We start from the raw sequence: 22356 nt of genomic DNA, 5'->3' as shown, positions 1-22356 counted from the left end.
GCTTTTTATTAAATATGCAACTATTTTTGATTTGTAAATGTAAAGATTTAGCAACATGTAAAAGTCCCTCCTATAATCACACATAGGTTGCATAATCATGAGTTGCATAATTATAAACAATAATTGGCTTCCAAGCTAGTTGTGTCTTAAACTCAAATTGAGTTGTACAATGTGAAATCAAACTAGGGCGTCTAAATCATTCTGTGCTTTAAGGTCAACAAGTAACAAAAGACAGAATACAAGTTTTACAAGAACATTTTTTATAAATGTCTGCAGCTAAATAAAGAAAGAAAAATATCACTTACCTTCAAAGTGTGTTTCTACGATGAGTGAATAATACATTTTCACTCTAAAATCTTCCAGTTCTAGCAGGTGGTGGATTGCACTTAAGTACATTTACTAAAGTAAACATCTGCAGTGCTCATACTTTACACCATTTTATGCTAGTAGGTCTACTTTATACTTCTACTCTGCTACATTTAAGAGTTAACTATTGTACTTTTTACTTCAACACATTTATGACAGCTTTAGTTTATTTGCAGATGTAGATTATTTATACCTCAATCAATCTTAATCATATAACACAATTTTATTTGAAGATACCCAGCTGAATATAAAGTAAATCAAACCAGCTCGAACCTTACTTAAATGCAGAGGACACCCTGCATAATTTCTAGGATTCTTTTCTCTACCTTAATTATTAAATGATGGAAAATCCTTTTGTAGTTTTACTTTTTAAGTATTATTTAGAATGCATGCCTTTGAATTCTAATAGAGTAATTCGACACTGCATTCATACATTAATCAAAGTAAAATATCTGAATACTTCTTCTTCCACCACTGCGTTCAAAACCCACTCTCATAGTCTTTAATAATTTAGATTCATTCCCACAGGAGCAGGATGTGGTTACAATAATTACCAAATGCATGGCTTCAACTCTGACAGTCCTGACGCGCCCTCTAGTGGCCAGCCAAATGTTATGGCATACAAACAACCCTAAAGATTCTTCTGAAACGAAAGTGAAATGCTTTTTCTTTAAACGGTTATATCTTGTATGTCACACCCGGTTTGTGTTTAGTTCCTGTTTGGGTCTGCTCGGTTGTTATTCCAGCTGATCCCTCACTAAAAACTGGTCACCTCATATTGGAGACAGCAAGAACAACATGTCAGAAATCGTTGAAATCGATGAAGGATTGTACTCCAGACAGCTGTAAGTATTTACTGCAAATCAATCAACCGATCAAAATGTATAACTTTAAAAGCTGCTGGTCCACAGTTCCACCTGTTATTTTCACCTGCACAGGTACGTTCTGGGTCACGAGGCGATGCGCCGGATGGGCACAGCCAGTGTTCTCATAGCAGGCATGCGTGGTCTTGGGGTAGAAATAGCCAAAAATGTGATCCTGTCAGGAGTGAAGTCTGTCAAAGTACAGGATGAAGGCCAGGCAGCGTGGAGCGACCTTTCATCCCAGGTACTAACCCTGTGTGTTGATAATCTGTTGATCCTTAAATAATTAAACCTATTAGGAGATATGTGTCAGATTATATGCTGTGATTTATGTCAACAACTTCTCGTTAGCTCAACAACAGTTTTCCAACTGTAACTTCCTGTTTAGATGACAGGTGAAGTTAGTTTTAGGTTGTATAAATATATATGTATAAAATTCATTCGACATGTTCGACAATCACACTGGTCTTCTTGGTCAGGAGTCGCTGTGTCACATTATATGGAAGCTATGGAAAAAAAACTGACTTTTTTAACAAAAAATTATGTGTATTGTTTGATTCATATTTTGACATGGAAGCTATTGAAAAGAAAAGTGAAACTAACTGCAATGACACTGAACTGCTTAGTAGCTGCTCCATCAGGCAACTTTTTAGGTTTGTTTTTCGATGGAAACATGCTGTCAAAACATTCAAAGTGGCATCTGAGCAGTCCAGTTCACAGATGAGTCACTGTGATACTGTCAGGTGAACCTTGAGTTTATCCTTCAACCTGTAATTTCATTTTCCCACCAGTTTTTCCTGAAGGAATCCCATCTTGGTCAGAACCGAGCCACGTGTTCCCTGCAACAGCTGTCTGCCCTGAACCCACATGTGCGTGTGTCGGCCCACACCGGACCCCTGGATGAGGAACTGCTTCTGCAATTTCAGGTATTTAGGTTGAGGTGCTAAAGGCTTTTTTCACATAAACAGTGCAATCTACTGCCTCATTGAAAAATCCAGAATCTATGAATATGGAAATATTTTTCATTTTAAATCTTTAACTGCTAGAGATAGATAGATATCTCCCACTTAACTCTTGGTACTCTCAGTGTGTGCATTGAAGCTTTTTTAAGTTTCCAAGCCACCCTTGCGTACGTTGCGTTTTGGATAAAAATTGCCTTCTAAAAGGCTGTGATGTCCAAAAATTCTGGTCAAACATATTTAACTCTGATCTTAGATGAACACAGTAAGAAAAACAGTAACAACAAGGTGGAAAAAAATCTGAGTGGAGAGGGAAATGTCAATTTTTCAGGTGGTGGTCCTCACTGAGTCTTCACTGGATGACCAGAAGCGTTTTGGTGATCTCTGCCATTCACGTGGAATCAAGTTCATTGTAGCAGACACTAAAGGACTCTGTGGGTAAGTGGACAAGGCAAACTATCAAAAAACCACTTGAGCCTTAAACATGGAACACATAAGTTAAAACAGTGTGTTTTATTTACAGTCAGTTGTTCTGTGACTTTGGGGAGCAGTTTGAGGTCTTGGACAAGGATGAAGATATGCCTGCATCATCAATGATACAAAGTATCTCTAAGGTAATACCCTCCATTTGTTGTATGTCTCTGGCAAATTAAAAAGCTCTCTAACAAATCAACAAATTAAAGATATCTGCTTATATGGCTATCTCTGAACTGTCCGATTAAGATTGTAATAATTCCAAATGTTTTTATAGATTTTGTTGAAAATATGCATACATTATTAGTACGACATGTCTTTCAACTTTGGAGGTTGTCAAAATGACTTTGATTTAGGACAATCCTGGAGTGGTGCTCTGCACAGATGACCAGAAGCATAGATTTTCAAACGGTTCAAAAGTGATCTTCTCTGGAGTCCAAGGGATGACGGAGCTCAACAGCATCGCTCCTGTGGAGATCAAAGACTGTGGTCAGTGTTACCTAAAGTCACAGTCTCTTTCCTCAGCTGACAAAAAAGAGTTTAGTCATGAGCCACATGGCACTCAACGTTTTCCACCTGGCCAAGCAGTACGCCAGCAGAATGTTATAGTTGTGATGAGAATTGTTTTTTTATCTGTCATTATCAACTCCTTCACCAGGCTCCTACTCCTTCAGCATATGTGACACTTCAACCTTCCCTGAGTATGAACGTGGTGGAGTAGTGACAGAGGTTAAACAGCCCTGCATGCTAACATTTGTAAGTATACAGATTTAGTTTGAACTTTTTTGTTTTCTGATGTTGTAAATAAAATAACTACAACACCAATTGCAGAAACCGCTGAGCGAGGCTCTATCGGACCATCAGCTGCTGAAACTGAATGGTAATGGAAAAGATTGGAGGCACAAGACCCTGCACTTGGCTTTCCAAGCCCTCCACGGCTTTGTGAAGAAAGAACAGAGACTCCCTGATCCTTGGTCTCAGGTCTGTAAAGGTTACAAACCAGCCCATTTATTTGCCGAAACAAGTTTAATAGGATATTCTGTTTTATCATAATCATTAAAAGCAATGTATTGGACTGTTTTCACGTACTTTTTCATGATTAATCCCACACAGTCAGATGCAGAGGCCCTGCTTGCCATAGTGGGAGAGCTCAACACAGTCGCACAGCTGGAACAGCTGGATGAAGCTGCTGTGAGAATCCTGTCCTTCACAGCTCAGGGTGACTTGGCTCCTGTGAATGCTTTTATTGGAGGCCTTGCCGCTCAGGAAGTTATTAAGGTTAGTTAAAAGGTTGAAATACATACATTCATTTTATCTCTCAGTTTTTGATAGAGTATAACATTGATATTGTTACATTGTGTATAATATATGTATACGTAGCACTTGGTGTTGCTTATAGCTGACTCTCTGTGCACTCTATACTGTACCTGCAGGCGTGTAGTGGGAAATTCACGCCTCTTCAGCAGTGGCTATATTTTGACGCATTCGAGTGCCTTCCTGAAGATAAGGACCAGCTCGCAGCAGAGTGCTCAATTTCAGCAGTATGTGAAGAGGTTTATCCATTTAAACAAATCACATATATCATTCACAAACATTTGATGAGACTTATGATGTAAACTCAAAAACATTTTTGTACTTCCTCTTTGACAGAAAGGCTCGAGGTATGATGGACAGATTGCAGTGTTTGGCTCAGCCTTCCAGGAGAAGCTGGAAAGGCAGAAGTATTTCCTGGTGAGGGCAGGTTTGGTATTTGTCCAGCAGGGGGCACACTCTGCATAAGAATACAGGAGCTCCATCTGTGTTTTCCTTTCATCTGTCTGGTGTTAATGATGGCACATGCAGGAAACGGCTGTGATACTGGCGGCATTTCCTGCCAGAGTTGACCTCTTGGTGTGCAGAGGCCATTCAACGGTGCCAAACCCTTTCCCTGTTTCCTATAGAGGTGTTATTTTTGTACTGTTGTGAGTGCTTTGTAAAAAAGAGAGTGCGTGCAAGTGTTTATTTTATCACTGTAAAAAATGCATTCAAAGAGTTTGACTTAGCTGCTAAAACTAGTCAGCTAGTCGATTTTCGAATTTATTTTGTGAAAATGTATTACTCTTTAAAGTAATTTATCCTACACAATTCTAGATTTAGGATTTTTTTAATATGAAGATTTCTTGCATTTGTTTATTTGAATTCATGTTAATCTTTGAGTTTTGGACTGACAAAACAAGGCATTTAAAGACACAACCTTGGAAAGTGGGAAGTACGATGAATCAATTAATCTAGATATAAAGCGAATTAATTGATAATGATAAATATTTATTGTAAATTGCAGACCTGAAAGTGCAATAAAAGATTATTCATTTTCTTTTACATTAGACATTGGAACATAAATATAAATATTTGTTTATCTTTAGAAAATAACACAAGCTAATATAACATAAAGTCTGACACAGTATCTCTCGTCATTTGTCTAGGTTGGAGCTGGTGCTATCGGATGTGAGCTTCTTAAAAACTTTGCCCTCATTGGGCTCGGTGCAGGAGAAGAAGGGAACATCACCGTAACAGACATGGACTTCATAGAAAGATCCAACTTGAATCGACAGTTCTTGTTCAGGTCTCAGGATATTGGGGTGAGGAGACACACTCTGTAATGAAGAACCTCACATGCCATCATAGCTCACTACTTCTTGTTTGACCTGGTTAAGTGGAAGGGTCAGAGGGCTTTACTAATGGGACAGGTTGGGGGGGGCTAAGGTGTTGTGACAGTCTGAGATAGGTTGTGTCAGATTACACATTGCTGACAAGTTCCATCATTTGTGGCAGTTTTGTTTTGCTGTGTACTTTAGAGGTTTATCAGACAGTTGATCACTAACATCTGAGTAAACAACTCCCAGTGTCTAAACAACTTACGCGACACATAGTTGAGTGCAGTTGGAGGGTATGTTGAAAAAAAAATCATTAAATGCTCTGAGTTTCTGGAGGGAAACTGTGTTTATTCTAGTAGTAATATAATAGAGAGCAATGAGATGGTTTATAAGTCTTCTTTAGGCTTTTGATGTTGCTGATTTATTTGAACCGTTTGATCGATACAAAAACAAATCTGGATATTCCTTCTGTATGCATTAGCATTTTGTTCACTGCACCCTCCATCTGTTTCTGTTCTACATTGCTGAAAAACATTATCTCTCAATGACACTGACGACTTGCGCACCTGTAAATAAACAGAAACCAAAATCGGACGTTGCGGCCAAAGCAGTGCGAGAGATGAACCCAGCGATGAAAATCACCGCTCACCAGAATTGTCTGGACCCTGACAGTGAAGAAGTTTATGATTACAAGTTCTTCATGGGTCTCGATGGAGTTGCTGCAGCCCTTGATAATGTGAAAGCAAGTGAGTGCACTTACTCTGTCTTCCTCCCCATTATTTTTATTTTTATTACAACCGTGAATATACCGGAGCCATATCAACATTTAGTACAACAGCCTTTAACCGCTCTTTTTGATTCCCAGGAGTCTACCTCGACGGACGCTGTGTGCAATTCAAGAAACCGTTGCTGGAGGGTGGAACTTTAGGATGTCAGGGTCATACTCTGACGGTGGTGCCTCACCTGACAGAGTCTTACGGCCCGGACAAATCGAGTTCTAATGATGCCATCCCGCTCTGCACTCTCAAGAACTTCCCTCACCGCATTGAGCACACCCTGCAGGTACCATGTTAACATATAATTGAGAGTTATACTGATCAATTCAACTCCTTCTGCTTCAAAACCTACAGTGAATGACCAGAGATAGAAAAAAGGCAATACCTATAATCTATTGTTTTTGACTTTTGTTATTCCGCTGATTCTTATATTCACCTCGTTTAAATAGAGGTTGAAACTATTGAAAACATATTTTGGAAGAAGTTTTTTACAGGACTCCCACCTTTTGGTCATTAACAAATATTGGAAACATTATAATGACCAGATGATGGTGCTAAATGAAAAGTTAAAGAATCAAAATCAATCCTCATTAATGACATGATGCATGTACCAATTTTCATTGCAATACAATTACTCTAAAATGTAGTGTAGTGTGTGCAGTGTATTTTTTATTTAACTGATTGTATTTTCCGTACATATTGTTTTATAGTGGGCCAGAGACCAGTTTGAAGGACTGTTCAAACAAGTACCTGAAAATGTGAATCTTTTCCTGACGTAAGATATGTTTAACTTTTTTCCACAACAAGTGTGGCTTCCAAAAACAACGTTTTTAATTACATTCGACAATCTGCTGCCAATCTGCTGGCACTTACTTACCACTACTTCCTCATTTTACAATGCGTTTCTGGTCTCCTACAAAGCATTCCAGCAAACCTACAAAACTAATGAAGTGCTTCAAGCTCATTATTTTGTTTTATAAACGGGAAAACATGTGGTTGGCTTTTAGCAGTAAACTCCTAGTAAAAGAGTATTAACAGTCTTTCTTTTTTTCCATTAGAGCTATCTAGCAGTTCAAACTGTTTTCTACAAATAATAGTGAAATATCAACTAATTAGAGGCTTTGTGGTTAAGAAACAATTCTGAATAATTAAATAAAATGCTATTTAAAGAAAGTACTATATAATGACAAAAGGCTTTGTCAGTGTGTTGTTGATACATATTGATTTGAGATGTGATATTTGCTCGACTTGTGAATCTTTGAGTTTGTTATGAAAAACACGTCATTCTAATTATAATGTCACAGTAACAGATTTGAGCCCCCAGGCCAAAACGTAGTCTGAGCTTTGAGGCTCCGGAGCCCCCCTAATCCCGCCATGTTTTGAGATGTCTCTGTTTGTTTTTGTGAGATTTGACGTAATTCCCCCTCCATCTGAAGCACTTTCTCGCATCTTTAAACAGAAATAAAATTCATGCTTATAGCAGAAATGTTCATCGTTGGTCAACACAGCCGTTACAGTTCCTCCCATCACACTGATGTGTGGAAATAAAAACATGTATTACGTGTTTCATCTGAGGTTTCTTTGTGCTGCAGTCATGGAAAAGTGCTCTGGACTTTTTCATGAGGCGGGTCAGGTAAATGTTGTAGTCCAGTATATTCAAGCCCTTGTTGATGAGTTCATGGAAAATACAGTCACATTTTGTTGTGTTACCCTCCCACCTGGGCAGCTGTAAGCAGAACTATGACTCTCAAGGTTCCTGTTTAGACCTGTTAAGGTGTAACTGCGCACAGTGGAGGTAGATCCCTTTTTGTGTTTGCAGTGCAAGGCTGTGACTGTTTAACTGAAACATGATAATGGCACATGAACTGTTCAGGTGTGTGGTTTTGCAGTTTCACTGACCAGTACACTACAAGATTATACTTTCCTTCCTATACGTACACAGCCACGCGTCAAAGGAATCCCCTCTGAGTCACTAGTAGGACTACACCCAGATTAACTAAGATCTGTTTAGTCATTCTGCTCTGTGCTTCCTTAAATCAGATGTTTTTCCATACACGCTTTTCTGCTTTTCGTTTCAAATGTTTTTCCCACTGTGTAACTGGTCTTTCCCTTCCAGAAAAATAGATGTCATAGCTGTTATTCTGTAGGTTACACTCTGAGAATGTATTTTACAACCAGAAATGTTGAAGATATCTGTCAGGTCTTGTCTTTTTGACATCTAAAGATTACCTCATGTATACCTCTGTCTGTCATTACATGATGAAGAATTTCTGTATGGTTTCCTGCAGAGATCCAGAGTTTATGACTCGGACTCTTGGCCTGGGAGACGCTGAGGCCCTGGAGGCTCTTGAGGCGTTGTGTAGCAGCCTGGAGAACATAAAAGCTGGAGGACAGCGTCCAACGAGCTGGGAAGACTGTGTCGGCTGGGCACGGAGCAAGTGGGAGAATCTGTATAACAATGACATCCGCCAGCTTCTGCACTGTTTCCCTCCTGAAGAGGTAAAATCACACGAGGATATCACTCTCTAAGGCCCCATTTCATAGAGCTGTGAACAATGTTGATGCACACAGATTGGAACTGTTTTTTATGTAAGGTCCTTGCATACAAATCAACAAAAATCTTCCTTGTGGCATTAGCACAAAAGGAAGGCGAGTCAGTGTTTAATTCTTTACATTTCACTTCATTGTGTATTGCAGCATATTTCCCCGGGCCTTAAGAACCACTATTAACCTTGTCAGAAAGCTGAAACCACTAAAAGCCATCTCTGATAAATATCTCTGAGCGGCTCTGAGGGTTTGTAATCTGGTGAAGCATGCAGACAGTGATGTCACATCATGCTGTCACACCTGGGGGGGCACGGATCAGTATCAACCCAAACAAACCCTCACTAACTTTAGTCCGGCAACTGGCCGTTTCTACTTTCATTAAACATCCCTGCAGGGTTATAGAAATTCCTCTGTCCAATTGTGATTTTCCCCTGCATTTCCCTTGAGAAATAATCTTAAACTTTTCATATTATTTCGCTTATAAAATTAATTATTTTTCTTGTGGGGCATTATTTTCATTGAGACCATTATAGAATCCTTCCTAAAATGATTGTTAAATGTTATAATCAGAACACACTCTACAAACTCTGTGGCAGTTATGTTATGTTTTTGCTTCTCTTTTTCCTTCCATAGCTGTTGTGGTTAACTACTGTTTACAAGAGTTATGGTTTCATTGTCATCCTGGAAAGTGACTTTGGACCACAAACTTTCTGAGGAACTATGATAAGGCAGCTGATGTCCGTTAACGCTCGCAAACCAACCAGACAAATATGGGTGCACAAACATGACAGATGGCCACACCTTCAACATAACGGCAAATGTTATGAGTGTGAGCCTCCATATAGAAGTGTTTGAACCTTTTACTAACATGACAGTAGAGATAAAAGGCTTCATATTTTGTATTCAAACCCATGCCTTACAGTGAGCTGCCCACTTCTTGCTAATTAAATGACCGCAGTTTAAGAACATAAAAGAGGGCTGAAACTAGTGTCTGGAGAGTTATTCAACTTAAGACAATGTGTTTTTCGTGTTTTAAATAAAGCAATTTTAAGACATGGTGTTAAGTTAACATTTCAGTTATTTTTAGCACTCTAAATACTCAAATACAGTGAATTATCTTCTTTCTTTTTTTAAGATTGATAAAGACAAATCAATTGTATTATTAAAAAAACACTCTAAACTCAAAAGACCACCTATTATTTATTATTGAAAGAACAGTGGTTCTATGTTTGACTAGTCTTATTTGTACCATAGAAACGCCTTATACATTCTTAAACTTAGTGATATCATACTTTTTAATTGTGAAAAGGAGAATACAGTAGATGCCTTTTGGCTCCTTTAGAAAGCCCCCCTGCTGTGAGAACTGGCACCACAGGACTCTCCCTTTCCAGCATATGGACCATTTGGAAACATCAAAGCCCTCAGTCCCTTTGTTTCTTTATCAGAAATACAAATGGTGTTGTCAACACAAGACTGATAACAATATTAGTCTGGCAGTACTACGGGAATCCTCCTGCTGGTTCAAAAATGTAAAGGACTCGGTGATGTTTATCAAGTAATACACTCATACTGTATTTTGAATTTGATATAAATGTCAAGTTTAAAATCATTGGGAATATAGAAATGGATCCCCAGTTTTAATTACACCTATTATTAATAACTACGGTGAGCTCTGTCGATATATCAAATAAAAAAATGTCAACGTGATATTTTAGCTATCTCGAATTTTAACTGAAAAAACGATTTTCTTCTGCGTCCCTTTAGAAGACTGCTGATGGTCTACCCTTCTGGTCTGGATCCAAGAGATGTCCACACCCACTGACCTTTGACTTCAACAATGTAAGTAAAACCTGGTCCGGCTGCTCTTTTAGTAGTAATCCTGACATGCACCCTAAAACAGGGGATAGGAATCACAGAAATGCCACAGTATTTGTTGATGACTGTTAGCATTCCTTCTTTATCTGATTTGATAGTAACTGTTCCCGACTTTGACTGTATACTGGATTCTTATCTGATCTGTGAATGCCACTAAACATGCATATGGATAATAAAAGGCAGATAATAATCTCTTATCACGTTCACATCCTTGATGATTATCTCTACATACTCTAATATTAAACAAAGGAGATAATGAGGTTGTAATGAAGCAGCTGAAATTTACACACAATATAAATAATGGAATAAGAGTTGCTTTCCTTGCATTAATGATTCAAACACAACTTTTCAACCATCACTGTACTTTCAGCCTTTATTCCATCTACTGCTATCTGACTCCTTTACTGTTTATTTGCCCTTCAATCTTTATGAAATGTTGTCATCTTATATTTTATAAGCTCTCAACTTTGACAGATGATCCAATTGCACACTCCGGTTTCAGTACCAATGTTCCTTTTCCTATAAAGTTTGAGTGAAGAGTGTATACTGTGTATTAGTTGGAATAGTGTGGTTCTACTTTACCACCTGTGTGGTATTGGTATTACAAAATCTTTTTTTTAAAAATATATTTGTTTTCACTTTTAATGAAGTGTGTGTGTGTGTGTGTGTGTGTGTGTGTGTGTGTGTGTGTGTGTGTGTGTGTGTGTGTGTGTGTGTGTGTGTGTGTGTGTGTGTGTGTGTGTGTGTGTGTGTGTGTGTGTGTGTGTGTATATCAGAAGTATTTACTGCTGTAGATATTCTCTATTAAAAGCGAATCTATTCTATATTTAATTGCTGGATTTATTCCTGCATTATGAGTCACACAATGCAACATTAGCACAACTTGTAATTATTCTTATCAGGGAATTTAAGTATTTTAAAGTGTACTCAACTAAATAGAGGTAGAATAACTATGATTTATATGGAAATGATGTTTTCTGATCAAATATGACAAAAGTGTCGATTTAATTTGAAGTTTATATTTGTATTATGTGTTTTTAGAGTACCCACAAGGAGTATGTGGTGGCAGCAGCCAATCTGTACGGTCAGATCTACGGGATCGAAGGCACAACAGTCTGCGCTTCCATCAGAAAAACCTTAGAGAAAGTCTCCGTACCGTCTTTCACTCCCAAGTCCTCCGTGAAGATTCACCTCACTGATAAGGATATGGAGGAGGACAAAAAACAGGACAGTGATGATGCCGGTGAGTTATTTGAACTCCATGGTTTTTAATGTCACTACTCACTGTCTTGAAGAATTCCTTTTCTTTCATGTCTCTCTTTGTCCATGCTACAGAAAAAGCCAGACTTGAGGAGCTGAAAGGAAAGTTGGCCTCCCCGTCTCTGAAAAGCTCAGCCATGCAGATGTACCCCACGGACTTTGAGAAGGTAGGGTGGGAGCACAGTGACACCTCTGCTGCACACTCCGCAGAAGCAGAGACAGACTGGAGGCTTAGCGTTAGCAGGGAGCTGCACTCAGAACTATAGGTGCTTTCAGAATATGACTTTCTTTCCCTCGTCTTTGGGTCCTTATTGACCCGAATCTTTGCTTTTGCTCAAAGCATTCATGAAACAGAGCTTGCTTGTGCTCTTTTTTCACTTTTAAAACTCCCTGGGGCTTAAATATATGAATCTGAAGAAGTTTACATTGTGAAAAAACATCTTACTGCCAGCTCACATGGAACAGATTTATTTAATATGTAAGAGATGTATTATAAAACTTTAGGAAAAATGCATTTCATTCAACAACTCAGGACAAAGACATAGTGTCTGCACACGTGTCAACTGCATCAGTGAAGGGAGTCCTGAAGGTAGATTTCCCCTGTATGCCTGTCAGTCACAGTCTCTCCTCACACTCTCTTTCACTGCCTATTAACAAATAGTCACTCACTGTATGGACATTTAATCAGGTTTAGCGCTGAGTTGTCACCTGGAAGTGTCTGGCGGAGCCAAGCATAAGGTATATATCTCTATAAAGTGATCTGGGAGCACAGACATACAACAAATAACAACTTCCCAAAGGTGTTTCCTTAACAGTTGCTTCAGCACAGTAAGCTAAGTCAGAATAAAGAAGATCAGACTCCGAATAGACCCAGAATCAAAAACAACTTTGGATTAAAGTTATCAGCCAGTTTCTATAATATGCTTCCCGTAAATGCCAGCAATGTGTTCCTTCAAATTTCATCAAAGGACCAAAGAAAATATTTAATTTATTTTATCTTATCTACTATTACACTAAACAAATGCAGAATACGATGCAGTTATATTTTAATCATAACTGTGGATGTTAATCCCAAAATATCATTTAATCTTATACCTAATTAAGAAATGTGTCCTCTTTTTTACCTGTTGACCTATTGACCCTGCAGGAAAATCCTTGGTTTCCTGAGAAACCTTGGAAAAGGAGTGTAATAATTAAAATGTTTAGCTTTTGATACAAGCCTTTTCTTTATCTTATTAAGAGTGTGTAGGCGAGCAGTGTGTCACAGTGACAAAACCTTTACCTCCGACCATACACCTCCAACAAAGACATATTAGCGGAGCCGTCAGAGTGCAGTTGCTGTAGCTACAGAGTTGAGTGTTAGAGGAATTTAGACAGGCTATAGAAATGACTAGCAGGCAGTGTGAGTGACTCAGGAGAAGCAGTAATGAAGGTGTAAAAGGTATGTCTGGTACATATCGAATATCCTCTTGAATAAGAATGAGACCCCCAAACTACCGTGCTCCCCCTCCTCATTATTGTTTATCCCCACATGCCCAGGTCGTGCTGTGGATAGATGGAATGTGTGTAGGAGGGTTTCATATGCATCAGGTTGCCAGCTAGCAGCTTCCTCACATCCCCTAAAGCCATCCCTGAGTGACAGTCGCCTTCCTAGCCTTTGTAGAGCCGCTGAAGCAGAGGCATGACCTCACTGGGCTTGTCCATCACAACAGAAATCTGATTTCTTCTGCATTCTTATGGGGTGACCAAGTCATGTATTAGGCTGATCTAAGCGACACAACAACAAAGCCTTCAAAGCAGCCACACTGAGCATCATATGACTGCGGGGGTGTCACTAGGCATGGACATCGATACCTAATCAGATACATTTTGTCTGATGCATCAAGCTTTGGAGCTATTTGAATGACTGATGTACTGTATGTTTATTATCTCACCTAATACAGGATGACGACAATAACTTCCACATGGACTACATTGTTGCTGCATCCAACCTGAGAGCGGAGAACTATTTCATCCCTGAAGCCAGTCGGCACCAGGTCAACATTTTCTCTCCGTGCATCATCTAAACAAATCTCTGTGAAAGGGTAAAACATATTAAAGAGGGATGAAGCTGAAGTGGCGGCATGGATAAGAAAAAGGCAATGAATACTGCTCCCCCTCCCCCTCCCTTGGGGTCATGTTTTTAGTCCACGCAGCACACACCTGCCCTAAAGCCACAGAATCAGCCGCCTCACCCATTGTTCCTGGGGCAGAACTAATCACAGCACTTTACCTGTCGCCTGGGAGGTGACACCTGAGCCACCTGAGCCAGGCCTTGTACCAGCCACTGCTGCAGACACACCGCCAGGACAGATGGGGGACTGGGGGAAGGGTCCTGCTGAGGGAGGGGAGACAATAGAGGGTTACTCATGTGTAATCATACAGAGATTTACACATGTAGCATCATGTTTGGATTTATTTTTCTTTAATTCACCATTTAAACCTGGATTCAGGCAAAACGTACAGTATGAATACACTAATAATAATAATAATAATAATTAATTACCTTTTCAGAATGTCCAAAGCGCTTTACATTACATTACACACATATCAGACGTGTAACAGTAAATACTGTGGACAATACCCACAGGAGGTAATTAGGCTGAAGTGTCTTGCCCAAGGACACAACAACACTAAAAAGGCAAATGTACCTTAGGTAAAACAATTAATGTATAGAACAATGAAACATGCTGTACTGTTTTGCATTACATCCAACTAAGTGATGTTCTGCTGCTACTATTTCAGAGTAGAATATTATAAAAATGACTTTTTATGCCCCTGACTACATTTGACATAGGCCTAGTAATTATTTTGAAGAAGATGCATAATACAGATTAAAATGTGAACTAGTTTATAGAGTCGTTAATGTTAGGTCCAACAACATCAACATGCTTCTTTTACATTAATAGTATTAGTTAGTACATTTTGATCTCAATTTAAAAGTTATACTTAAAACATGACCTCTCTTGTGGTCTAATGTTTTGTTTGGATGGCTATTTTAAGTATATGGTCTATATACTCACCCGCTTACTTAAATGTTTCAACCAGTGATTGTGGTGGAGCTGAAGTATTAAAAATAACACCACATGAAATTCAAGTTAAATACAAGCACCTTAAAGATGACATAAAATGTGTAAATAAACTGTAGCCTATGTATAGTATATATATATTTTGTACCACTTACAAATTGTAAAACAACAAAGTATGATCATATCATTCTACTTTATTGAACTGCATTTTAATAGTGTGCTTTCCTCTGTCTCCTCCTCAGAGTAAGCTCATAGCTGGAAGGATAATCCCAGCCATAGCTACCACCACAGCGGCGGTGGCAGGCCTGATGTGCCTGGAGCTATACAAACTGATCCAGGGCCACAAGGAGATCAGCTCTTACCGGACAGCATACATGTACCTGGCTACCTCGTACATTGTATTTTCCCAGCCGTCTCGGAACCGCTACTTTGAGGTGAGTAACACCTCTGTACACCCACAGCCATCTTTAGTCAGTCAGTGATTGTGGAAGGTTTAGAGGAAAAATTGACAAAGCAGTCATTCACACTCAGAACCTGAGTAGGGCACTTTACACAGCCTGACAGACTCTTACTGTATCTACATTAATAATTTAAGCTTGTCTACTTTGGGAATAAATATTTTTGGTTCTTTGTAGATTTACATCCTTCCTCTCTGTCTGGAGCGTATCAAGTCATGAATGAAGGCTCTCAGAGACCACTGCTGACTCTCAATATTTAGCATATGAGCTAAATCCTTTGCTAGCTCAGTATAATCCTCAGGGCATTTCAGTGCAGGTAAAGCATAAACGCACCCGTTTCTGCTTCTGTGTTTGCACAAATTAAGTGAATTTAAGGCAACTGTAACTCAAAGCAAAAGTGACAAGAGCTTATTCTCTTAAGGCTTAAGAGTCCTTCTTATGATCAAATTCAAGGTAACGTTTGAGGTTATACCAGGTGGGGGAGGTCATACTAAGTTCTTTATGCTGTATCGGCCAAGCTTTAAAACACAAACACCAAATGGCTACCGGCCAGATTCAAAAGCCATGGTTCAAATTGTAGGCAGAGTACAAGAGGATATCCCCCTCTAAAAGTCTTTACTGTTTTTCCCTCAATATCTCACCTCAGATATTGGAGCTGCCCTCTCCAGCGTTCTCACTCGGAGCATTGAACCTCTGACAGACAGGGGTCACTGGGGGTCAGCGAGTGGGGTAACTGTGTCCTCTGGGACGTGAGGCTGCAGTGGTAGGGGGCTCTGAGACAGTGTAGGTCTGGTTTCAGCTTCAGTTACAGGCAGAAATGCTGCAGCTGCATTAAAGTCTGCTGTGATGACAGAGGCAGCTGTGGCTTTCTGCGCAGTTCTGAAGTTCCAGGCGTGCCTTCTTCCTTACTTACAAAGACCCCGGTGTCCTCACAGTTGTTGTCAGCGAAAGTGTTTTCCCATACTTCTAAAAATGTGCTGCTGCCCACTCAGAAAGTCAGGGGTTATATTTTCAATTGTTGAATCATTACGTCAGAGGGATGGGCAGACGTTTGATTTTCCAGACCAAGGCTTTTTCAGCAGCCTCAGAGTGTTGTATTTTCACCTATTAGGGCACTGGGTGTATTTATTCTTAGGCAGACAGGTCACCACTAGAGGAAAAAGGCTCAGCTGAGGTTCAGCATTCTAAGCGTCAGGTTCAATTCTAGCATCAATAAATGAAGAACACACATGTGCTGGTACATACTTGCAAACACAGAGAGGATGAGAGAAAAAAATGGTTGGCTGCCAAAGCTTTAGCCTTGTGAGTGGGAGACGCTCTAATATCTGCCAAAGAAAACATTTCAGTTATAAGTCCTCATGATGAACTTAAGTTTGTCCGTGATACTGTAGGAAAATAGTTCAGCACCTTTTCTCTACCATTTTCCTTTTCTTTCATTGCAGTGTGTTATCCACATAGGTAACTGTTAAACAACAAGTCCATAGCTGTTTTATAGTTGTTGTTTCCACTATATCGGCCACTCACAATTATTCAGCCCTATTTCAGAATGTTAAATAAAGTGAAAATAGTTTATTTGATCAAGTCTGTAATTCGGATCTTCTCCAAAATGTAAAGGCTTCTTCCTTCAACTATGCGGCCGTCTTCCACCATGTTTTATTAAAAATCAGGAGAGACATTTTCCTGTGATCCTGATGGTAGACAGACAAACTGAGCTGAAACATGACCTTCATGGCGGAGTTAATTAACAGATTTACAGGACCCTTATCAAAAATGGAATCAAAAATGTAAACATAGATTATTCAATTCAATAACTTCATTTAGCAGAAAGAAATGGAAGCAGAGACAAAAGCAACATACCTATTAATACTGTTTTATCTTTAATCTGTCTAGGATTAGAGAAGGTTTAATTAGGCCCCCTTTGAAGCAACTGCAGACGTGCAGCTGTGAAATATCACTGATCAGACATGCAGCATCAGGAGCTCGGCTTACTTTTCCAATGACTTAGACCTCTCCCCTCGTGAGATCAGTCTCAGTTCATTAATATCAAGTAACAACACTCACTGGTAGTATTGGTGGTCCACTCAGTGTTCTCCCACAGTGGAGTTGAACCACCGCATCACAGCATTGCCAGATGTTTGTCAGTCATCGTAATGAAACCTGCATTATCACAACTCTGAAGAGGAACAAATATGTTAATGAGATGTTTTTTTGTGATTGAAGGTTTTAGGAAAAGGTGTTTTAGATGTGGCTGTGTACCACAGTATCCAGACAAAACTGTTCAGCTCACAGGCTCTTTAGCTGAACTAGATTACAGTTCGTTCTCCCACCATGCTAACCCTTTGCCAGAAATTGTTGCTTTAAGGCAGCTCTTTCCCAAAATAGGAAGTTCCCCTGGCCTTCCCTGCTGATGTTATGGAGGCAGAAATATGTAAACAAACGGGGGGCTGTCCTTGTCTGATCAACACTGCGATTCTTTAGTATCATTTTCCTCCTAGTGTTTATGTTTGTCACCCGGGGGTCGAGGGCACAGGCCATTAAAGGAGTACCAAATCTGGCAAGCAATATGTACATGAAAGTGTGTTGTTACTGGGCTCAGATGGTGCTGCCGCAGTTATAAAGCTGCAGTCTTCAAGCCAGAATGTCCTACTCTACTGTCTGCACCCTATTTGTCATTGTGTTTAGATGGTTTACAGGAAATTGACATTTTAAATATATAAATAACTGCAAAATACAGCATGACTTTCTTATGATGACAATTTCTTGCAGAATTTAGACACATATTTTCAGTGATATTCACATTTTCCAGATGTTCTATTTAATTAAAGTGGCTCCATTCAATATTTTTGATATATTAGAGTCTAAAAAGGGGGTGCTTATGATGGAGAACCTACAGAGGATTATCGCCCGACTCAGAAATTCCCTGAGCTTTAGGTGACAATTTAGTCGGGTTGATATTATGATTGTACAGCATGCAAATGGCTTTTCTGCTTCACTCTCTCCAATCTCTACAACCGTTTCAGGCAGCAGCCCACAGATTGTTTCAGTGACATTTTAAACCAAATGATAAATGTTTGCCTCTAACAGCATTGAGACAAGCTTAGTGACTTGCTAGTTTATGTAGTAGAGCATTTAGCAACTGCAAGGAGGCATATCTTTCCCTGAGGAGTTGGCGGAGACCCCAGCTGAAAGGAGAGTAAATATTGGAGTCATGAGGTCGTAGGTAATACATTACAATTTTGATTTATCTTATTCCAATGCTTGGGATTGGCCAGAAAAAGATAAAAGAATGCTAGTTAAAATGCAATCTTGTTTGCCATTTTTACTTTACAGCACATAGTTAAAGGAGCTCAGAGAGATTACATGGTTTGTTATTGCAATCACCAAACCTTGAAAGACACCAAAGGATAATTCAAGTACAAAAAGGATTTATGAGTGCTGTGCTCCTGCAGCTGTAACCGAGCTGCAGCCCCAGCAAAACCTGTGAAGTGAAACATCACCCGGCCCAGTCCAGGACAGAGGAGGACGTGTTTCAGCTGGATATTAAATTGCTCCATCCCCAACCCCTCCAGCAGCTCTCTGTTTTAGTGTCTGCTGTCTTTGCTTGTCTGCTGGGCTGCCTGCTGGTTGTGTGCCATGTAAATACTCCCTCTTCCATGTCTCTGCACACCTCCTCCACACCCTAGTCTTCACTCTGTGCCCTTTCATGCTCCCTCTGTGCCCTTCTTCCCCAGCTTGCCCTTTCGGTCTCTAATTGAATCAACAGTGTTAGAGGCATGACTCCTGATCTCAAGAAAGCCACTCACACTGGTTCTTTGTTAATTGCCTGCAGAAATGACGGGTATTTCCTGCCTTCACAGGAAGCAGTGTATTGAAACCAGATTTCCCAGTGATCTCGCTGTAAGGTCTGAACAGCACCAGGAGGAGGCAGGGGGTTTGAGATCATCTGCTCCAGCCTCTGTTTCTGATTACTTTTTATTCATCACTTGCTCAGCAAAAAAAAACCTTTGCATTTCTTGTTGGATATCTCCTTTGAGAAATCAGGAAGACACTAGGTTATGTCAACTTTTTTCCAATATATCAAGGGTGGTTGCATGTTGTTTTACATGTAGAAGGCAAACCTGCAGCTACTCTATTTGTGATTTCAGCACTAATATAATTGAAGGTCGCACATCTGTCACACAAATAAGAGGGGTTGGCTTAAAGAGAGAAAGAGGACAACAAAAGGGGAGATTTACCTCACATCTGGTTAAATCTATGTTGGCCTCCTCAGACTGTGCCAGAAAGGGTGAACATGATCCAAGGCCCTCAGTATTCCTCGGGGAGCTCCGGCGTGGAGCTGCATTGTGCAGTTTGTAACTTAAGACCCAGACATGAATAGTGCTCACGGGATAATGAGTAATCTGTGATCAACATCGACGGCTTGTGCCTTCTGTTGTCCTCCAGGTTTTTTGTTGGTGGTGTTATTGTGTGGTTTGCCTTGTGGTTTTAAGTAATGTGTTGTTTACGCTGCATTGTTCCGTCACTGCTGGTTTTCAGTTCCCTACAAATCATTAGCTTCCCATCTTTTGTCTTCAGCAAAAATGTTATTCCTGTACATGGGTTGTTTATTTGTGTAGCATCAGACAAGAACAGTCATTTTCCAGAGAACATTCAAATATAGGTCCACTTATCAAGATAATTTATTTAGTAGCGTATGTAGAACAGCTCCTTAATTCACCATGCACCCTATCCATTTAGCCAAATTAGAAAGCAGGAGATGTTTGGTAGTTAGCAGCTCTTTCAAATCATCCTAAAAAATATCTCCTCATCACATACATATTTAAGCCACAAGCCAGACTGTTTAATGAGTAACACAATAACGGGAAGGCCCGCCCTTTAACTAGCTGAATCATGGATCAGGCCTCTGTGATGACAATGAGTCTATATCTACTTCTCTGAAGGGTCCTTGAGCAAGGCAGTAAATCCCAACCTATTTCCGAGTCACTACTCTGTAGTTGACCCTTACATCTCACTGTCCTGTAGGTTTTGCTTTTCCCACGTTAAAGTGATGTGAATGGGTCTCTAAGAGATACACATACAACTTTAGAGGTTGTGTGAAGAATAAAGAAGGCTTCTGGTTTTTCGCCATGAAATCAAGGACACATTGTTAAAATTACTGCAAACATTGAGCTGTGAATGTCCTGCTGAACATAACAACAGTAACTAATCCTAGCATGCAATGAGTTATTTACGCCACACTTAATGGATGTTTTCCCTCAAATGTACCCAAGTTTTTTATTTTTAAAACCTTTACACATTTCCAAAGTCCATTTTTAATCAAGTAAAGTAATTCTGCTTGTCTATTTTTCATTAATGCAAAGTAGATAAAGCAGATTTTGTGAGGCAGGTTATATTCCTCAATAAAAGTCAGTGTATATACTTGTCTGTTTAAATAGCATTAAAAAAGAGCTTTGACTATTGTAATGGTATTGGTCATGATAATTCAGCTGTTTGCTGTGATAGCTAGTTCATTGTTCTTCTGTGGTGTCCAACCCGTAGATTCAGTGGAATGTTAAATAAACTGGAAAGCAGATGAAAACGATTATGTCTTCTCAAATAGCTGGAAGGAGCTTATATACTTATTTTCTTCCCAGTTTAAATAGTAGAGTATCCACTTTTGATCAACAACACTTTCTCTACACCAAAAGCAATACAAAAAACATAAACAGCAATTAATTTGTGTTATTGATGATATGTCTTTCCAACCTTTCCATTCATCTATTATTCCTCATCCATTGTTGCTCAAGTTTTCCCCATGTTTGTTTAGTTTCTCACAACTTCTTACCTTCAGGCCAGTTCCACTCAGTGGAAGCAGCATGTGGAAGTTATTAAAAGTATCTCTCCTCCTGCTTCATTATCCTCTCATTAAAGCACTAATGCTAGCAGGAGATGGGCTGCAGGTTTGTCATTAGTGATATTAAATGTAAGTTTCTAGGCTGCTCCTGATGCCGTGAGTCTAAGCATTCACACATGAACTCAATAGGCATTCCGTTGTCTTTCTTCTTCTCGTCCAGTCGTTTCTCGACCAAAACACGCTGGACCCGTTACCTCATACATGGACAAAACCTTACAGCATGGGTCGCTGTATTTGATTATGCCACTAGTGATTAAGTGTGTCCTCCGCTCTGTGAGGCACTGCAGGACAGTCCGTCTGTAGACTGCATGATGTACTGCATGTTGTAGGCGGTGCACATAAGGCACTGACTAACAACATACACATGTCCGGGTCCTGTAATGTAAATTGAAATAAAGTTACGTTTTACTGCTCTTAAAAGACACATGAATGTGCTCATAAAGGATTTGGAACCGTGTCTTTACATCCATAAGGTTGTTAATAACTCCTAATGAGTGTATGAGTGCTAATTCTATGCTTAACAAGGAAATTAATCGTTTTGCTTCAATTTCCTTTGTAATAAATGAGATAGGCACTCACACCAATTGGCAACAGTCTTTTTGGCAAAGCTGGGTGGCTCTGGCCTTGAAGGCTCACACATCATTAGGCAGACAGTTAAAAACTAAATTGGCTCTATTTCGTCCATGTTTGTTCCAGCCCAAAGAAGGCCTGTATTGGGCTAAGGCAACTGCAAAGTGTGCAGGCCTCCAGTCATTTAGGGATGACAAAAAGGAAATAGTAATTCAGGGGGACATGAATTACTTTCACATTGCAATGTGAGTATATTGGCTAAATGGGTCAAACCAAATAATAAAAGCTAAAACACTCTGGTAAGTTCAGAACATGACATAGATTAACTGTAATGCAGCCTTTAAAACATGGAAAATACACTTATGTAATATTAGAATAACCACAATTTACCAAGTCTCATATCACAATAACAATATAATATCAATACATCGCCCAGCTCTCAACTGTGCAGATGTAGCTTTAATGAATGCTATTTGAGCTGTGTGTCCCATGTTATCTGTCTGTGTCCATCATCAGTTAATCCGACAGTTTATCATGCCGACAAGAACTAGACCAATTCATATTGACCAACATACATCAATAACCTGCTCCAGGGACCAGCACATGTAATAGTT

At 39.5% G+C, this 22356-nt stretch overlaps 1 protein-coding gene across 1 annotated transcript in view; it reads left to right on the top strand.

Annotated features, from left to right (window-relative positions):
- Positions 1-1017: 1017 nt before the first annotated feature.
- Positions 1018-22356, top strand: part of uba7 (ubiquitin-like modifier activating enzyme 7) — a 31042-nt gene continuing 9703 nt past the window's right edge. The window contains exons 1-21 of the mRNA XM_079682178.1: positions 1018-1211; positions 1305-1473; positions 2021-2155; positions 2520-2626; positions 2712-2802; positions 3019-3151; positions 3321-3418; positions 3494-3643; positions 3776-3940; positions 4096-4203; positions 4313-4393; positions 5125-5280; positions 5876-6041; positions 6161-6357; positions 6782-6846; positions 8360-8570; positions 10383-10457; positions 11535-11736; positions 11829-11920; positions 13697-13789; positions 15064-15255. Of these exons, the coding sequence (XP_079538304.1) occupies positions 1165-1211; positions 1305-1473; positions 2021-2155; positions 2520-2626; positions 2712-2802; positions 3019-3151; positions 3321-3418; positions 3494-3643; positions 3776-3940; positions 4096-4203; positions 4313-4393; positions 5125-5280; positions 5876-6041; positions 6161-6357; positions 6782-6846; positions 8360-8570; positions 10383-10457; positions 11535-11736; positions 11829-11920; positions 13697-13789; positions 15064-15255 (2733 nt within the window). The 5' untranslated portion in view covers positions 1018-1164. The remainder of the gene's footprint in view (positions 1212-1304; positions 1474-2020; positions 2156-2519; positions 2627-2711; positions 2803-3018; positions 3152-3320; positions 3419-3493; positions 3644-3775; positions 3941-4095; positions 4204-4312; positions 4394-5124; positions 5281-5875; positions 6042-6160; positions 6358-6781; positions 6847-8359; positions 8571-10382; positions 10458-11534; positions 11737-11828; positions 11921-13696; positions 13790-15063; positions 15256-22356) is intronic.

The sequence above is a fragment of the Notothenia rossii genome, assembly GCF_949606895.1.
Source record: "Notothenia rossii genome assembly, chromosome: 5".
In the NCBI taxonomy this organism is placed as follows: Eukaryota; Metazoa; Chordata; class Actinopteri; order Perciformes; family Nototheniidae; genus Notothenia; species Notothenia rossii.
The sequence above is the reverse complement of the archived record's forward strand: the minus strand, read 5'-3'. Positions and strand labels throughout refer to the sequence as shown.